The 15,260-nt window shown below is 53.1% G+C and overlaps 3 protein-coding genes across 15 annotated transcripts in view; 1 reads left to right on the top strand and 2 right to left on the bottom strand.

Moving 5' to 3' along the window:
* EIF4E2 (eukaryotic translation initiation factor 4E family member 2) overlaps positions 1–2,199 on the bottom strand; it is a 32,149-nt gene extending 29,950 nt beyond the window's left edge. For 6 of the 9 annotated variants that reach the window (XM_005574629.5, XM_005574630.5, XM_045367912.3 and 3 more), the window contains exon 1: positions 2,129–2,199. In XM_005574629.5, the coding sequence (XP_005574686.1) occupies positions 2,129–2,148 (20 nt within the window). In that variant the 5' untranslated portion in view covers positions 2,149–2,199. Of the gene's footprint in view, positions 1–1,654; positions 1,807–2,128 lie in introns of those variants that run through there. The other 3 variants (XM_074010527.1, XM_074010528.1, XM_015432970.4) reach the window with 1 other exon arrangement.
* Positions 2,200–2,315: 116 nt separating this feature from the next.
* On the top strand, positions 2,316–4,794 carry TIGD1 (tigger transposable element derived 1). The gene is given in 3 exon segments (XM_045367903.2): positions 2,316–2,488; positions 2,892–3,690; positions 3,692–4,794. Coding segments are annotated over 2 exon segments (1,776 nt in total). The 5' UTR covers positions 2,316–2,488; positions 2,892–2,979; the 3' UTR covers positions 4,757–4,794.
* A 2,134-nt stretch (positions 4,795–6,928) lies between these two features.
* Positions 6,929–13,433, bottom strand: CHRNG (cholinergic receptor nicotinic gamma subunit). Of its 5 annotated transcripts, XM_005574625.5 has the most exons (12): positions 13,325–13,433; positions 12,996–13,135; positions 12,703–12,747; positions 12,417–12,526; positions 11,616–11,771; positions 10,615–10,712; positions 10,049–10,249; positions 9,744–9,858; positions 9,437–9,551; positions 8,570–8,780; positions 8,238–8,368; positions 6,929–7,621 (listed from the first exon to the last, which is right to left on the bottom strand). In XM_005574625.5, exons 1-12 carry the CDS (start codon positions 13,377–13,379, stop codon positions 7,448–7,450), a joined length of 1,551 nt encoding a protein of 516 aa, XP_005574682.3. In that variant the 5' UTR covers positions 13,380–13,433; the 3' UTR covers positions 6,929–7,447. The 5 variants fall into 5 exon arrangements, with proteins under 5 accessions (XP_005574682.3, XP_073866626.1, XP_073866625.1 ...); XM_074010525.1 differs by lacking the exons at positions 6,929–7,621; positions 8,238–8,368; positions 9,437–9,551 and having other exon boundaries at positions 8,638–8,780; positions 10,049–10,372; XM_065526253.2 differs by lacking the exons at positions 6,929–7,621; positions 8,238–8,368; positions 8,570–8,780 and having other exon boundaries at positions 9,192–9,551; positions 10,049–10,372.
* Between the last annotated feature and the right edge of the window lie 1,827 nt (positions 13,434–15,260).

Raw genomic sequence — 15,260 nt, 5'->3', positions numbered from 1 at the left:
ACTAGGGGCAGGAGTGCTGTTTTCAATTGCTAATTTCAAATGAAAGAAAGCTTGTTTTTCTTCTTCCTGCAATGCTAGAGGGTAGATGTTAAAAGATTCTGGCTCAATATAATAGTTAATAATTCAAAGTGATTAAAATGACCCAGGTTCTTCAATCATAGAAGAGCTAAGATAAAAAAGTGGACAAGTTTAATTTTTCTCACAAGGTGCTTGAACCAAGGTTACACAACAAACCTGGGATAGCCCTTCCTTTCCTGTTGTCTTGGGCATTACTTAATCTCAGAGTCTCCTTTTCCTTATCTGTAAAAGGAGATAACAAGATCCCCTTCACAGAGTTGTTAGAGTAGAAATAACATATGAGGCTGGGGGTGGTGGCTCCCGCCTGTAATCTCAGCACTTTGGGAGGCCAAGGTGGGTGGATCTCTTGAGTCCAGGAATTGGACATCAGCCTGGGCAACATGGTGAAACCCTGTCTCTACAAAAAATACAAAAAAATTAGCCAGGCAGGGTGGCACATGCTTGTAGTCCCAGCTACTCTGGAGGCTGAGATGGTAGGATTGCTGGTGCCCGGGAGGTTGAGTGGGCAGTGAGCTGTGATCACACCACTGCACTCCAGCCAGGGTGACACAGTGAGACCCTGGCTCAAAAAACATATATATATGAAAAGTACCTAGCAAGATCCCTGTGGAAGTCCATTATTACCATTCTTACTGCAGACCCCCAAATGATTTAGGTAGGCCTGAGCTAGATGACCCATAAGATGTCTTCTTAGGATGAAATTTGGTTTGTGCAAATCAGTGGAGGAAGGGGTATAAAGGTTCCAGAAAGCTCCACTGAGGCAGGATGTGGATCTGGAACTAGGTGTTGCAGGGTTTACGATAGAGATGAAATGGGACGGCAGTGTGGGAGAGGTTCGTAGAGGGATAGGCTCAGTTAAACCTAAGGATAGAGAAGAGGTCGGGCAAAGACTTTCTCAAGTAGCAGAGACCTCTCAGCAACCAGCAAACATGCCTGAGGACCTACCTGCCTGGAGTGTTGGAAATCCAGTACTCTTTGAATTTGCACAGTACTCTCTGCATTGGAAAAACCCTAATTTCCCATCAAAAGCACAAGATCACAACCTAAACTAATAGTAGTTCCACTTTACGTTTATATCTCAGTAGTTAGCAATGTTTCACAAATATCTTTAAGCATTGCTGAGTGTGATTTGACCCTTATCACACCCCGCTGTGGCAGCAGGGTACTAACCACTAACGTGGTTTGAGAAACAATGGCTCAGAGACTGGGTAACTTTTCCACAGTCAAACAGCTGGTAAGTGGTGAATCTGGGACTACAAATCCAGGCTTTCAGATGAAGAGGCAGATTTACTAGACTACTGGAACAGAGGTAGGAACATATTCTACCTCAAGATACAATCCTTGGAGGGGAATAAGTAAAAATACTTCTGCATTTTCCCTCTGTACCTCCAAACTGTTTGATGCTGAAACTAGAAACCGGAGCGGGCAAGAGAGGGCGACAAGTATACCCAAGTCTTGGCGAGTGTGTTGGAAGACGGGAACGGGAGTGGGAGGAGAAAGAAAGTAGGAAGAGTCTCAGGAAGATGCTAATTCCTAAGCCAGCCTTCCACCGCGTCGAGGGCAGCCGCCACATTACCTCATTGCATCCTCCAAACTCTACGACAAAGGGTGTTACCGTCCCCACTCTGCAGATGAGAAAACTGAGGCTCAGAGGGGAGAGGGAGTGTGTGGGGAAAGCTGGATTCAGAGACAGCGCGGCCAGACTGCGGAAACACCCAAACCGCCGAGGTCCCCACCCCTCCACGTCGTCGGCAATCCGCATCCACCGGGGCGGGGCGTCCGAAAATCTCCCCCTACCGGGCGGCACAGCCACCCCTCCCCCGGGCTCAGCTCTTCGCCCTCGGTTCGGACGGCCCTGGGGTCTCCGGGACCCCGGGATCCATCGCTCCCCAGCCCCCTCCTCCCCGCCAGCCCAGGCCAGGTCCGGCCGCAGCCTGATCCCGGCAGGGAAGCCGGGGCCGCCGGGTTTGCGCCGCCCTAGCCCCAGTGGGGGCGGGCGCGGGGGAACTGTTGGGGGAAGGGGCCCCGGGGGCGGCCACGAGCCACTCACGCGTCGAACTTGTTGTTCATCCTCTCGCCGCGGCTGTCGCCACTGCCTCAGGGAGTGACTTCCGCTCCACCGGGTCCCTCAGCCTTAGGCCCGGGTACTTCCGGTTTTGCGCGGGGCACAGCGGAACGTCCACGCGCAGGCCCGGTTTGGGGGCGTCTATCTCGGGACGCCAGCCCAGGGCGGCTGCGCAGAGGGTTGGCCTCAGCGGCGGAGCTGGCTTCAGGTCTCAGCTTTGTCGCCGTCCAGGTCCTGTGACCTGCCCGCTCTCCTAAGGGAGCGTGTCCAGGCGCCCTCCTGCAGCGCCTCCGAAAAAAGGCAGCACCGCGTCGTTGACAGCGCGGGCTCTGGACTCGCTGCCTGGTAAAAACCCTCCTCCTCCTCCAGTGCCGGACGCACTCTCCGGTATCTCTCTTAACCTTCCCGAGGCTTTCCTTTGGCGGCAGCGCCACTATACTATGGCATACCTCGTTTTATTGCGCTTCGCAGATAGGACTTTCTAAAAACAAATTGAGGGTTTGTGGCAGCCCTGAGTCCAGCAATTGTATTAGCGCCATTTTTCCAACAGCATGTGTTCACTTCGTGTCTCTGTGTTACATTTTGGTAATTCTCAAAATATTTCAAACTTTTCATGATTTCTGTGTCTGTTATGGTGATCTATGATCAGTGATCTTTGATGTTGCTATTGTTTTGGGGTGCCACATACAGCGTCTTTTATAAGACCGCGAACTTAATGTTGTGTGTGTTCTGACTGCTCCACCCACAGATTGTTCCCCATCTTTCTCCCTCTTCTTGGGCCTCTCTATTCCCTGAGACACAACAATATTGAGATTAGGCGAATTAATAACTCTGCAATGGCCTCTAAGTGCTCAAGTGAAAGGAAGAGTCGCACGTCTCTCACTTTAAATCAAAAACTAGAAATGATTAAACTCAGTGAGGAAGGTATGTCAAAAGCCGATATAGGCCGAAGGCTAGGCCTCCTGCGGCAAACAGTTAGCCAAGTTGTAAATGCAAAGGAAAAGTTCTTGAAGGAAGTTAAAAGTGCTACTCCAATGAACACACGAATGATAAGAAAGCGAAACAGCCTTATTGCTGATATGGAGAAAGTTTTAGTGGTCTGGATAGAAGATCAGACCAGCCACAACATTCCCTTAAGCCAAAGCCTAATCCAGAACAAGGCCCTAACTCTCTTCAACTCTATGAAAGCTGAGAGAGGTGTGGAAGCCGCAGAAGAAAAGTTTGAAGCTAGCAGAGGTTGGTTCATGAGGTTTAAGGAAAGAAGCCGTTTCCACAACATAAAAGCACAGGGTGAAGCAGCTAGTGCTGATGTAGAAGCTGCAGCAAGTTATCCAGAAGCTTTGGCTAAGATCATTGATGAAGGTGGCTACACTAAACAACAGATTTTCAATGTAGATGAAACAGCCTTCTGTTGGAAGAAGATGCCATCTAGGACTTTCATAGCTAGAGAGGAGAAGTCAGTGCCTGGCTTCAAAGCTTCAAAGGACAGGCTGACTCTCTTGTTGGGGGCTAATGCAGCTGGTGACTTTAAGTTGAAGCCAATGCTTTGTTTACCATTCTGAAAATCCTAGGGCCCTTAAGAATTATACTAAATCTACTCTACCTGTGCTATATAAATGGAACAGCAAAGCCCGGATGACAGCACATCTGTTTACAGTGTGGTTTACTGAATACTTTAAACCCACTGTTGAGACCTACTGCTCAGAAAAGAAGATTCCTTTCAAAATATTACTGCTCATTGACAATGCCCCTAGTCATCCAAGAGCTCTGATGGAGATATACAAGGAGATTAATGTTGTTTTCATGCCCGCTAACACAACATCCATTCTGCAGCCCATGGATCAAGGAGTAATTTCGACCTTCAAGTCTTATTATTTGAGAAATACGTTTCATAAGGCTCTAGCTGCCATGGATAGAGATGTCTCTGATGGATCTGGGCAAAGCAAATTGAAAACCTTCTGGAAAGGATTCACCATTTTAGATGCCATTAAAAACATTCGTGATTCATGGGAGGAGGTCAAAATGTCAACATTAACAGGAGTTTGGAAGAAGTTGATTCCCACCCTCATTGATGACTATGATGGGTTCAAGACTTCAGTGGAGGAAGTAAGTGCAGATGTGGTGGAAATAGCAAGAGAACTAGAATTAGAAGTAGAGCCTAGAGATGTAACTGAATTGCTGCAGTCTCATGATAAAACTGTAACGGATAAGGAGCTGTTTCTTATGGATGCACAAAGAAAGTGGTTTCTTGAGATGGAATCTACACCTGGTGAAGATGCTGTGAACATTGTTGAAATGACAACAAAGGATTTAGAATATTACATAAACTTAGTTGACAAAGCAGCAGCAGGGTTTGAGAGGATTGACTCCAATTTTGAAAGAAGTTCTACTGTGGGCAAAATGCTATCAAACAGCATCGCATGCTACAGAGAAATCTTTCATGAAAGGAAGAGTCAATTGATGAGACAAACTGCACTGATGTCTTATTTTAAGAAATTGCCACAGCCACCCCAACCTTCAGCAGCCACCACCCTGACCAGTCAGCAGCCATCAACCTCGAGGCAAGACCCTCCACCAGCAAAAAGAGTACGACTCACTGAAGGCTCAGATTGATCATTAGCATTTTTAGCAATAAAGTATTTTAAAATTTAGGTATGTATATTGTTTTATTAGAAAATGCTATTGCACTCTTGCTAGTCTACAGTATAGTGTAAACATAACTTTTATGTGCATTGGGAAACCAAAAACATTCATGTGACTTGCTTTCTTGTGTTGGTCTGGAACTGAACCTGGTATATCTTTGAGGTATACGTCTTCCTACCTCCTCAGGTTACTATATGGATCCCATGAGACAGTAACCTATAGTAATGGCAGCCAATTTGAGTGCTTACTGTGTACAAGGAGCTAATCCTCTGCCTTCTGAGGCTTTCAGAGAGGTTGAGAGACTTGTGCCAGATACACAGCTAGTAAGGGGCTTATGGGAAGCTGAAATGACCCCACTGTCACCAGATTCCCTCCCTGATCAAAGTTCTCCGCCACTCTCCCTAACTCCTCTAGGACTCTAGGGCTCTGACTCTGCTCTTGCTTCAAACACACTACGCATGCACAAGCACAGACACACACTGGAGTAAATAAAATGAACTTGCTGGTGATTGAACCCCAAAGACAGCAATCCTGTGCTTGGAGGGAGGGCATATTTCCAAGGTCCCCTCCTGCCATCATATCCTGTTGTCAGGCCTTTATGTGGCACTTTCACTTTTTTTTTTAGTTTTGTAATTTTTTTTTTTTTTTTTTTTGAGACAGGCTCTTACTGTGTCATCAGGCTGGAGTGCAGTCACATGATCACAGCTCACTGCAGCCTAGACCTCCTGGGCTCAAGCGATCCCCCCACCTCAGCCTCCCGAGTAACTGGGACTACAGGTATGCATCACCACGCCCAGCTAAGTTTTTATTTTTTGGTAGAGACCGGGTGTCCCCATGTTGCCCAGGCTGGGTTCCTGGGTTCCTGGGCTCCTGAGCTCAAGCAGTCCACCACCTTGTCCTCTCAAGGTGCTGGGATTACAGGTGTGAGCCACCACACCTGGTCGGGAATGGATTATTTTTTGCACCTTATTTACCGATGAGGGAACAGGCTCAGGGAGCATAGGTGACTTGCCCAAGGGTGTCCCCTGGTTACCAGCCGAACTCTTGTGCCAGCTGTAATCTTAGAGCAGGACCTCGCCTCTCCCACAGGAAGACCCCAGCTTATTGCCTTACTACCTGATTAGTGGGGTCAAGGGAGGCCAAAGTCTCCTGGAATGAAGAGCTCAGTGGCTTTCTGTTAATTCCACACTCTTCTTGCCTGGCTCTTCCTTGTCTCAACTATCCTTTGGGAAGAAGGGCCTGTTTTTCAGGCCATAGAATCTTAGAATGTCAGATTGGGTCAGAGTCAGGAATTCTGGACTTCAAACCTTGTTTAGCCACCAGTGTTGTGTGGAGTCCCTCTTACTCTAGGCTCAATTTGCCAGTATAACACGGGGAATAATGATTCTTGCTTGTCCATACTGCTGTGAGGAGCTCTTAATTAAAATGGAGGCCAGGTGACCTGGCGCGGTGGCTCACGCCTGTAATCCCAGCACTTTTTGGGAGGCTGAGGTGGGCGGATCACAAGGTCAGGAGTTCGAGACCAGCCTGGCCAACATGGTGAAACCCCATTTCTACTAAAAATACAAAACAAAAAAAAATCAGCTGGGCGTGGTGATGTGCACCTGTAATTCCAGCTACTCAGGAGGCTGAGGCAGGAGAATCACTTGAACCCAGGAGGCGGAAGTTGCAGTGAGCCGAGATTGTGCCACTGCACTCCAGCCTGGAGGACAGAGCAAGACTCCATCTCAAAAAAAAAAAAAAAAAGAAGGAGGCCAGGTACAGTGGCTTATGCCTGTAATCCCAAGGCTCAAGTGGGAGGATCACTTGAGCTCAGGAGTTCAAGACCAACCTAGGCAACATAGCAAAACCTCATCTGTACTAAAAATTTAAAAGTAGTTGGGTGTAGTGGTGCATGCCTGTGGTGCCAGCGACTTGGGAGACTGAGGCAGGAGGATCGCTTGAGCCCCGGAAGTTGAGGCTGCAGTGAGCTTTGATCATGCCACTCCACTCTAGCTTGCATGACAAGAGTGAGGCTCTGTCTCAAAACTAAACAAAACAACAACAACACATCAAAAACTAAAAAAAAAAAGGATTACAAAACTCAGGAAATTGTCTTGTGGTCAGTGGTAGAAAAATGCACATGAATGGAAAGGCCACTGGGGCTTTTGAGAATTGTGTGCTTATTGTACCCAGAAGGCACAGTGGGGAGATGCCAGCTGGCATGGGCTGCTGCCCTGCTTTGGAGAGATCATTGGCTGCTACTCTTCACACCTCTCTTGACTGCCCTCTTTCAGGGAGAACTTGTAAAAAGGGAGCCAGTCCCAAGCCCAAAGGTATTACACAAAACAGTCCTTTGGACTTCAGATTGATGGGAATGAATAATGCTTGGCCTAAGTGAGGGGAGTGCGCTGAGTGGAGGAGCAGCTATTGCCAGGACAAGCTAGCCAGTCCTGCATGCATGCTGACCGCAGCAGCACACTAACCACAGCCCACCCCCAACCACTCCCGGACTCCAGCTCAGACTCTTTCCCCAGCTTTTCTTAGGGCTGTTTGGCTCACACAGCCCTGAAGGGCACTTCCCAAAGAGTACACTTAGGACCTCGGTAGGAGAACGTGGCTGATAAGACTCAGTGTGACCCACGTGTGTGACTCCCACATGCCCCGCGGTGGTTGGTTGGCTCAGTCTGGTGAGGGCAGGTAGGAGCGTGGATCTCCAGGGAATGGCAGGGCTGGCACCCGGTTGTAGTGGGCCATGAGGAAGATGCCAGCCGTGCCACAGACGAAGAGCGAGAGCATGGCCAGGAAGCAGACGCGGTCCAGCACTCGGCCCACCAGGAACCACTCCTCATTCCCCTGAGGATGGGAGTCAGGTGTCGGATGGCCTGCGGCGGCACCAGGTCTTCCCTGGGTCCCGTTCTCATCCTTGGGCTTCCAGCAGGCCCATGTCTCCATTTCCTGGGGCCCTTCTTACCTATGTCCAGGTCCCAACTGGTGGCTAATTCCATGGTCCCCTGGCCCTGAGATGTCCCCGCTGCCCCTGTTCCTTTTTCTTTCTTTTTTTTTTTTTTTTTGAGACAGAATCTCACGTCTCACTCTTTCACCCAGGACAGAGTGCAGTGGTGCGATCTCGGCTCTGCTCACTGCAACCTCCACCTCCCAGGTTGAAGCGATTCTCCTGCCTCAGCCTCCTGAGTAGCTGGGAATACAGGTGCCCACCACCACGCCCAGCTAATTTTTGGTAGAGATAGGATTTTGCCATGTTGGCAGGCTGGTCTCAAACTCCTGACATCAGGTGAATCCACCTGCCTCGGCCTCCCAAAGTGCTGGGATTACAGATGTGAGCCACTGCTCCCAAACGCCTCTTTTTCCATCCCACTGCCCTATCTTGGCCACCCCACTCATCCTGTCTCCATCACAGGTCCAAGCCCAGGTACTCACTCCACCTCCACCCCACCCTGACTCAGCTTACATTGTCAAAGTGACTCTGCTGGTGCCGGGCACGGGCAATGAGGTTGCAGGCTTCCACGCAGGCCTGGATGGCTGGCGCAGCCTGCTTCAGGCTGCCACAGAACTGGCTCGGCTCTAACTCCGGGCCTTTCTCTGATAAAGAGAAAGGATAAGGTTTGGGAGTAGAATGGAGGAGAATGGAGTAGAATGGAGTAGAGAAGATGGCCTCTCCTTAGGGACCCCAGCTGCTCTCTCCCTGACCTGGACACTTCTCCAGCACTCATCTGCTGTGTCTGGCTCCCCAGCTGGAGTCCCAGGGGAGGAGTGTCCCCAGGCACACTTGCAATGTCTCACCTAGCTTCTCCAGCGCTGCTGCCACCAGCCCTTGCTGCTGCCACTGCTGGAAGAGGAGTTCACTGCGAGGCAGGCAGAGGGCCACCTCCCCAGTTGTGATCGACCATCCCGAGGAGCCATTCTGTAGCCGGGGCTGGGTGTCCTGCACAGCTGCCGGGGCCAGCGGGCGAACGTGCATCCTCAGCAGCTGGGGCAAGAGCCTCAGGAACATCTAGAGAGGGGGTGGCTTCACTAGGGCAGCCAGGCCGAGCTTCAGAGCAGAAGCAGGAAGTTGGCGTTAAGGGCTTGTGCTGCTAGGCACATACCAGGGCAGTGATGTGGCCTTGGTAAAGCTCTGTACTGGACATGAGCCTGGGTCCCCAAACTTCAGTGCACATCAGAATCACCAGGGCACTTTTTACAAACACAGATTCCTGCCCCCAACCCTCATGCTATTCTGGCCTAGAATGCCTGGGGCAGGCCTGGGAATCTGCATGTGCAACAAGGGCCCAAGCTGAAGGCTGCAGGTGGGCTATAGATCACAGACTAGAATCAGACTACCCTGGGAGACTCTTGCTTTTTTGACTTCGTAGTGCACTTTCTTGGGCAAGTTACTTAACCTCTCTGCGCCTCAATGTCCTCATCTGTAATTGGAGATGATACGGATTTTATGAAGATGAAATACATTAACATTTGTAATATCCCTGGCACCTAGGAAGCAATTTCATTACTGTATTACTGTAATCGATTTTGGCCCATGCTTCAAGATACACCCAGGATAGGTGTGCTGTGGAATGTCGCAGGTGAGGAATATGGCCAGGGGCGTGCGAGAGGGAGGTGTAGGGGAGTGGGCAGCAGGATGTTGAAGTGGGCAGGGAAGGTCCTTGCCTTGCGGACCCCTTGGGCCATGGAGTGTGTGTGTGGGGACCGCAAGGACACGTTGAGCACGACCACAGCATTCACGACAATGAGGATGGTCACCACCAGGAGGAAGGTCAGGTACCTGTCAGGGTGGGGTGGGCAGGAGCTGGCAGCCCATACCATGATGCTACCCCCACCCTTGTGGCTGCCCCCCTCAGGCCTCCTGAATTGAGGATGCTGGGGTGGATGGAGGGCAAAAGGGCAATGCAGGAGGCCATTGTGCTCCCAAGAAAGGAGAGAGGGGTAGGCGGGTGGGCATGAAGACCAGCCTTACTTGCTAATGAGTGGCACCGCCTGGGAGGTTTCAGGCACCTTCTTGGCCACAAGGAAAAGGAAGACAGTCTGGGCCAGGAGCACGTTGATAGCGACGGTACACTTCTGGCCCCCAGCTGCCAGTGACCGAGAGGCTCTCAGAGCAGGTCCCTACCTTCCCCACCCACAGAGGAAACCCTTACCCCAGAAGTAGCCTGCTGCCTCTGTCCTGGGTCGTAATGCCACTCTGTGCCCCAGGCAGGGCCCGCCCCGGCCTCCCAGGTATCCCCTGTGCTACTGGACGGCTCTCCCATAGGCTCCAGGTACCCTTGGCAGGAAGGAAGTAGATGAGGATGGCGACGGAGGAGATGAGCACGCAGGGGGCGATGATGTTGATGACGTAGAAGAGGGGCTTGCGCTGGATGAGCAGGTAGAACACCACCTTCTGGTGGCCTGCCTCCTGGGCTGGTGCCGCTGGGTCCAGGAGCATCTTGGCTGGTCGGTGCTGGATGGCCCACTCCCCATTCTCTGCGGGCAGGCAGGCAGGCAGGAGTAGGCACAGGAAGTGTGGGCTAGGCAGATCCCTGCAGCCTGAGTGACCCAGCTGCAAGGGCAGCATGTGCCCTAAGGAGCACCAGCAGGGGAGGCACCCTTGCAGGACAGAAGTGGGGTGGGAGATTGGATACTTGAGCCTCTCCTTCTAAAATTGGAGTCATTATCATGAGGAAAGTCAGAGCTTTGTTGGACGTTTTAAAAAGCGTATTTTATGGTTTGCTGTAGTTTTCATTTTGAGTTAGATGGGAGGGATTTGACCTTGGTACAGCCTTGACCACAGTTTGGTCCAGCAGGAGCCCTGGATGAGGCTGCCTGGGGAGCCGTTGGGTGGGGGTTACCTGTGAAGGCCTCAGGGTCAATGAAAATCCACTCGATGGTCTGGCCATCTTCCTGACTCAGCTGCAGATCAATCTCATTGGTGCTGTAAGTCTGGGACCTGGGAGTCACCGAGGAAAGAGGCTAAATGTGAGTGGGTAGACCTGCCATGACTGCATGGGGATGACCATCTGGGGACAAGTGTGGGCAGCTTTGCTTCAGCAAGATGCAGCCCCATGCTTCTGAGTTCTCCATAAAACCCCAGTGGTGAGATATGGAGAGCAGGGGACCTAGGGCTCTTTGGGGTCAGGAAGATTGAGTTGACGGCCCAGGAGGCTGCAGGGCCCTCACCTGGCTGATGGGCCCAGGGCCACTCTGCATGTGTCCCTCCCACTGCTGTCTGGCAGGAGGGGCTGATGATGGCAATGTAGAATATACATGCCTAGCTAAGGAGGACCCTTGTGTCTGTGGAGGGGAGTGTCCCTGCCAGGTTTTGCTTGTGGAAAGACTGCTCCTCTAAGATACAGGAGAACCCTCCCTCAGGCCCTCCTCCCCACACTTAGGTTTGAGGAAACAGACCCAGAGACGCCCAGGGGTGGCTTGGTTGCACACATGCTTCCGCTGGGTTCCCTGCCAGGGCCCCTCTCTCACAGAACAGCCCCGCCTCCCCGTGGGCCTGGAGTGTGCAGTGGTTTCGTGTGTGCGCAGACATGCATGTTGTGTGCATGTGTGCCTTCTCACCCATGCACCCCAGGTGTGAATGTCTCCCCTTGGGGCACTGGCGAGGAAACTGAGGCAGTGAAGGAGGATGAGTGAGGGGACTCGGGCTTAGCAGGGAGAGCTCGGGCACCTTCAGGCGTCTTAGCCTGAGATGGGCACAGAGGCCCAGGGGAGATGGAGCCAGGCCCTTGGCCTCTAGGTGCTGCCGGAGCCAAGGCCAGAAGTCTTGCCCAGGCCTTGCCCCACCCCTGCCCAGGGCCCTCTGAGAGCAGCTCTCTTAATCCTCCCCCATAAATGGCCTCACTGGAAGATAAGGGAGCAGTTCTGCCAGTCGAAGGGGAAGTAGGTGACTGAGATAGAGCAGGCGGAACGGAAGATGGCAGGCGGCAGCCAGTAGATACAGCCGTCAGGGGACACGAGCACATTGCAGTAGAGGGCCACCTCGAAGACACCGTCCACGCTGTGTGCACAGAACAGGCCAGGCCACGAGGCTGTGGGCTCAGCCCCCGACACCCCAGCCCCAGACCAGCCCCTCTGCCCCATGTGGATAGGGACCTGGGGACACAAGTCCCTACCAGCCTGTCACCCCCTGAGTGGTTCCCACCCGGACCACTAGGTCCCCCCAGCAATCCTCCTGCCACCCCTGCCCCAGACAGACTTCCTCAGGCACCACCTCCTAATTTCTGCTTCTCTTTCTCTCTCTTGTTTTAATAATAATAATAATATAATAACGATTAACGTGTTAAGCCCACACCATGTGCCAGCCCCCAAGTGATGCACTTTTCATGCCTGTCTTGTTGACTCCCACCAGCTTCTGTAGGACCCGTCTGTGGCCCCATGTTACAGGGAAGGGAGCAGCCCACCAGGTGGCCCAGCCCAGAGGGGATAGAGCCTGGCGTAGGGTCTGGTCTGCTGGCCCTGGGGTCAGAGGCCATACCCAGGGCCCTGACCTTGGCACCTGCTCCTTCCAGTTCTTCCCTAGCCACACAGGTGCCCAATTTGCACCCCCTGCTCATCTTTCTCTTTTCCCAGAGCCCCCTTGTTCTGCTGGGCCCAGACCCTGTGTTCTTTGTCCCCCACACCCCTGCCTGCGCCCCCTCCTCACTTGTTCTCCAGCACGATATCCGGCCGCCACACCATGGTGGACGGCACCCTCAGCACCCACAGGCCTTCGTAGTCTCGCGGATCCCAGCGCAGGCGATAGTCGCACCACTGCTGCAGGGGGAGGGGCAGTTGCTAGGCCTCTGCCCTCTGCTGCACCACACCCCTAGGAGTGGGCATCCAGCCCAAGAGGACAGAAGAGGCAGGAAGGGGGCAGGCAACTCTCAGGAGGCCTTGGGGTGGTGAGGTGGGGCCCCTGATGGAAGGAGGGTAGCAGGGTGGCCTCTTACCATCTCTATCCAGACGTTGGTGGTGAGGGCTTCCTCTCGCTCGTTCTGGGGGTGCAAGGGTGCAGTATGGAGGGCTCAGGCCCCAACTTCAGTGCCAGTCCCACAGGCCACCGATGGGGCCAAGCATCCCCCAGCCTCTTGACAGTACACCCCCCACAATCATGGGGGTTTTCCAGACCCCAGCCTGTCCCCTGTGGGGCCCTCCAACCTCTTGGTGGCTGGAGTCACCCCATGCTATCCCCAGCGGGTCCCAGGGCCTGGTGCACTGACCCCTCCTCCATCCTGCGGCTTACCAGGGAGATGAGGTTGGTGAGGGTTAGCTTCAGGCTGACGTTGACCACATCCGAGTCTCGTTCCGCAGGTCGCAGGTTGGGGTCGTAGTTTTGCATCAGGTCTGCGAGCAGGCGCTCCTCCTGATTCCGGCCCTGGACCCCTGCAATAGACAGGCGTGAGCCTAGCAGGAGCTTGGAAGCGGAAAGATTGGGGAGGCCCTGGGGGTGTGAAGTGGAGACTCAGGGAACTGGATCCAGGGCAGGCCCCAATAGCCCTCAGGCTCTCCATCCCCTGAGGCCGTGGACCCCAGCTCTGGGACTCCTTAGGCTGAGATTCCTTTGTGTCCTACCCAGGCAGACAGCCAGCAGCGGCAGGAGGAGCAGCAGCCCCTGGCCCCCATGCATGGCGCCTCAGCTCTCTGCAGTGATGGGTGGGACAACAGCTCCAAGGTCTGGGGCAGAGAGAGACGGGCTCTGGGTGTCATATAACAGCCTACACTCCCACCCCAGTCAGCCCAGCCAACCCGGCCCAGCCCCACCAGCTGTCTGACCACAGCCTTGTCAGCTGTTCTAGGATGGACACAATGCTGGGCTCAGATTACCTGGGCTGGAGAGGGAAGACAGGGGCCCCGTCTGCCCCAAAAGAGACATCCACCTTCCAGCCCCAACTCGGGCTCAGTTGTCCCAGCCCCACCTCTGTGTTCCACATGGGGGCCAAGGACACAGCCAGGGCCAGCTGGGTGTGGTAGGGAAGGCAGGTTGCCAAGGAACCTGATGGCAGCTCCAGAGAGGGCTGAGGTGGACTCCCTCCTGCTCCCTCTAGGGAGTCAGGATTTGGGTGTGTGTGAAGGCTGTTGGGTAGGCATGTGAGGATTTTGTTTGTTTTTTGCTGGAGTGCAGTGGTGCGATCTTGGCTCACTACAACCTCCACCTCGATTCTCCTACTTCAGCCTTCTGAGTAGCTGGGACTACTGGCACATGCCAACATGCCTGGCTATTATTATTTTTTTTTTTTTGTATTTTTAGTAGAGACGGGGTTTCACCATGTTGGCCAGGCCAGTCTTGAATTCCTGAACTCAAGTGATCCGCCCATCTTGGCCTGCCACTGGGCATCTCCCTCACTGCGCATCCCCCTCACTCGGCATCCCCCTCACTCGGCATCCCCCTCACTCGGCATCGCCCTCACTCGGCATCCCCCTCACTCGGCATCGCCCTCACTCGGCATCGCCCTCACTCGGCATCCCCCTCACTCGGCATCCCCCTCACTCGGCATCGCCCTCACTCGGCATCCCCCTCACTCGGCATCGCCCTCACTCGGCATCCCCCTCACTCGGCATCGCCCTCACTCGGCATCCCCCTCACTCGGCATCGCCCTCACTCGGTATCACCCTCACTCAGCATCCCTCTCCCTGAACTTCCCCCTCCCTAAGCTTCCCCCTCACTGGGTTTCCCTTACCCCGAGCTTCCTCCTCCCTGAGCTTCCCCCTCCCTGAGCTTCCCCTCAGTCGGGGGGGGGGGGGAAGCTCACCCCTCCCCCGCCACTGAGCTTCTCTCTGTGTGGCCCACTTTTCCTGGAATTTACAAAGCCCTTGTGTCCTCACTTCTGAGACCCTTGCCTTTCCATTTTGCCCTCTGGTCCCCCTAGATGCAGTTTTCTTATCCTCTTTTGCAGACCATTTTCTCTCCACCTCTTTACTCTCCTTTATGCCCACACTTTACCAAATTCATCAATGGCCTCCAAGATCAGGAAGCACTGCCAAACAGTGGACCACCTGTCCCTGCATTCCCTGCCCCCGACCCTCCTGTTTTCTCCCTCTCCCTGCTCTGGGAGAGATGGCCTAGAAGCCTTCTTGGTGTTCTCCGAAGGGTAAATCATCAATGAGGAATGGCAGTTTCTTGGAGGGGTTACGTGTGCAGGGACAGGACCATTCAGAGAAATATCTAACACTACTCCTTTGCCACCCTCTGTTATAATGGCTGGTAGAGCAAAATACTCATTTTCTAGTCTCCCTTCAGATAGGCTAGCCATGTGATGTTTTGACCTGTGGGATGTCTGCAGGGACTTTATGTAAAAGTTATTTTTTGTTTGTTTGTTTGTTTTTTGAGATGGAGTTTCACTCTTGTTGCCAAGGCTGTAGTACGATGGCTTGATCTCGGCTCACTGCAACCTCTGCCTCCTGGGTTCAAGCGATTCTCTTGCCTCAGCCTCCTGAGTAGCTGGGATTACAGGCAGGCACCACCACGCCCATCTAATTTTTGTGTTTTTAGTAGAGAGGGGATTTCATC

The sequence above is a fragment of the Macaca fascicularis genome, chromosome 12 (genome assembly GCF_037993035.2).
Source record: "Macaca fascicularis isolate 582-1 chromosome 12, T2T-MFA8v1.1".
Taxonomy (NCBI): Eukaryota; Metazoa; Chordata; class Mammalia; order Primates; family Cercopithecidae; genus Macaca; species Macaca fascicularis.
Note: the sequence above shows the minus strand (reverse complement) of the source record. Positions and strands in the feature narration are given on the sequence as shown.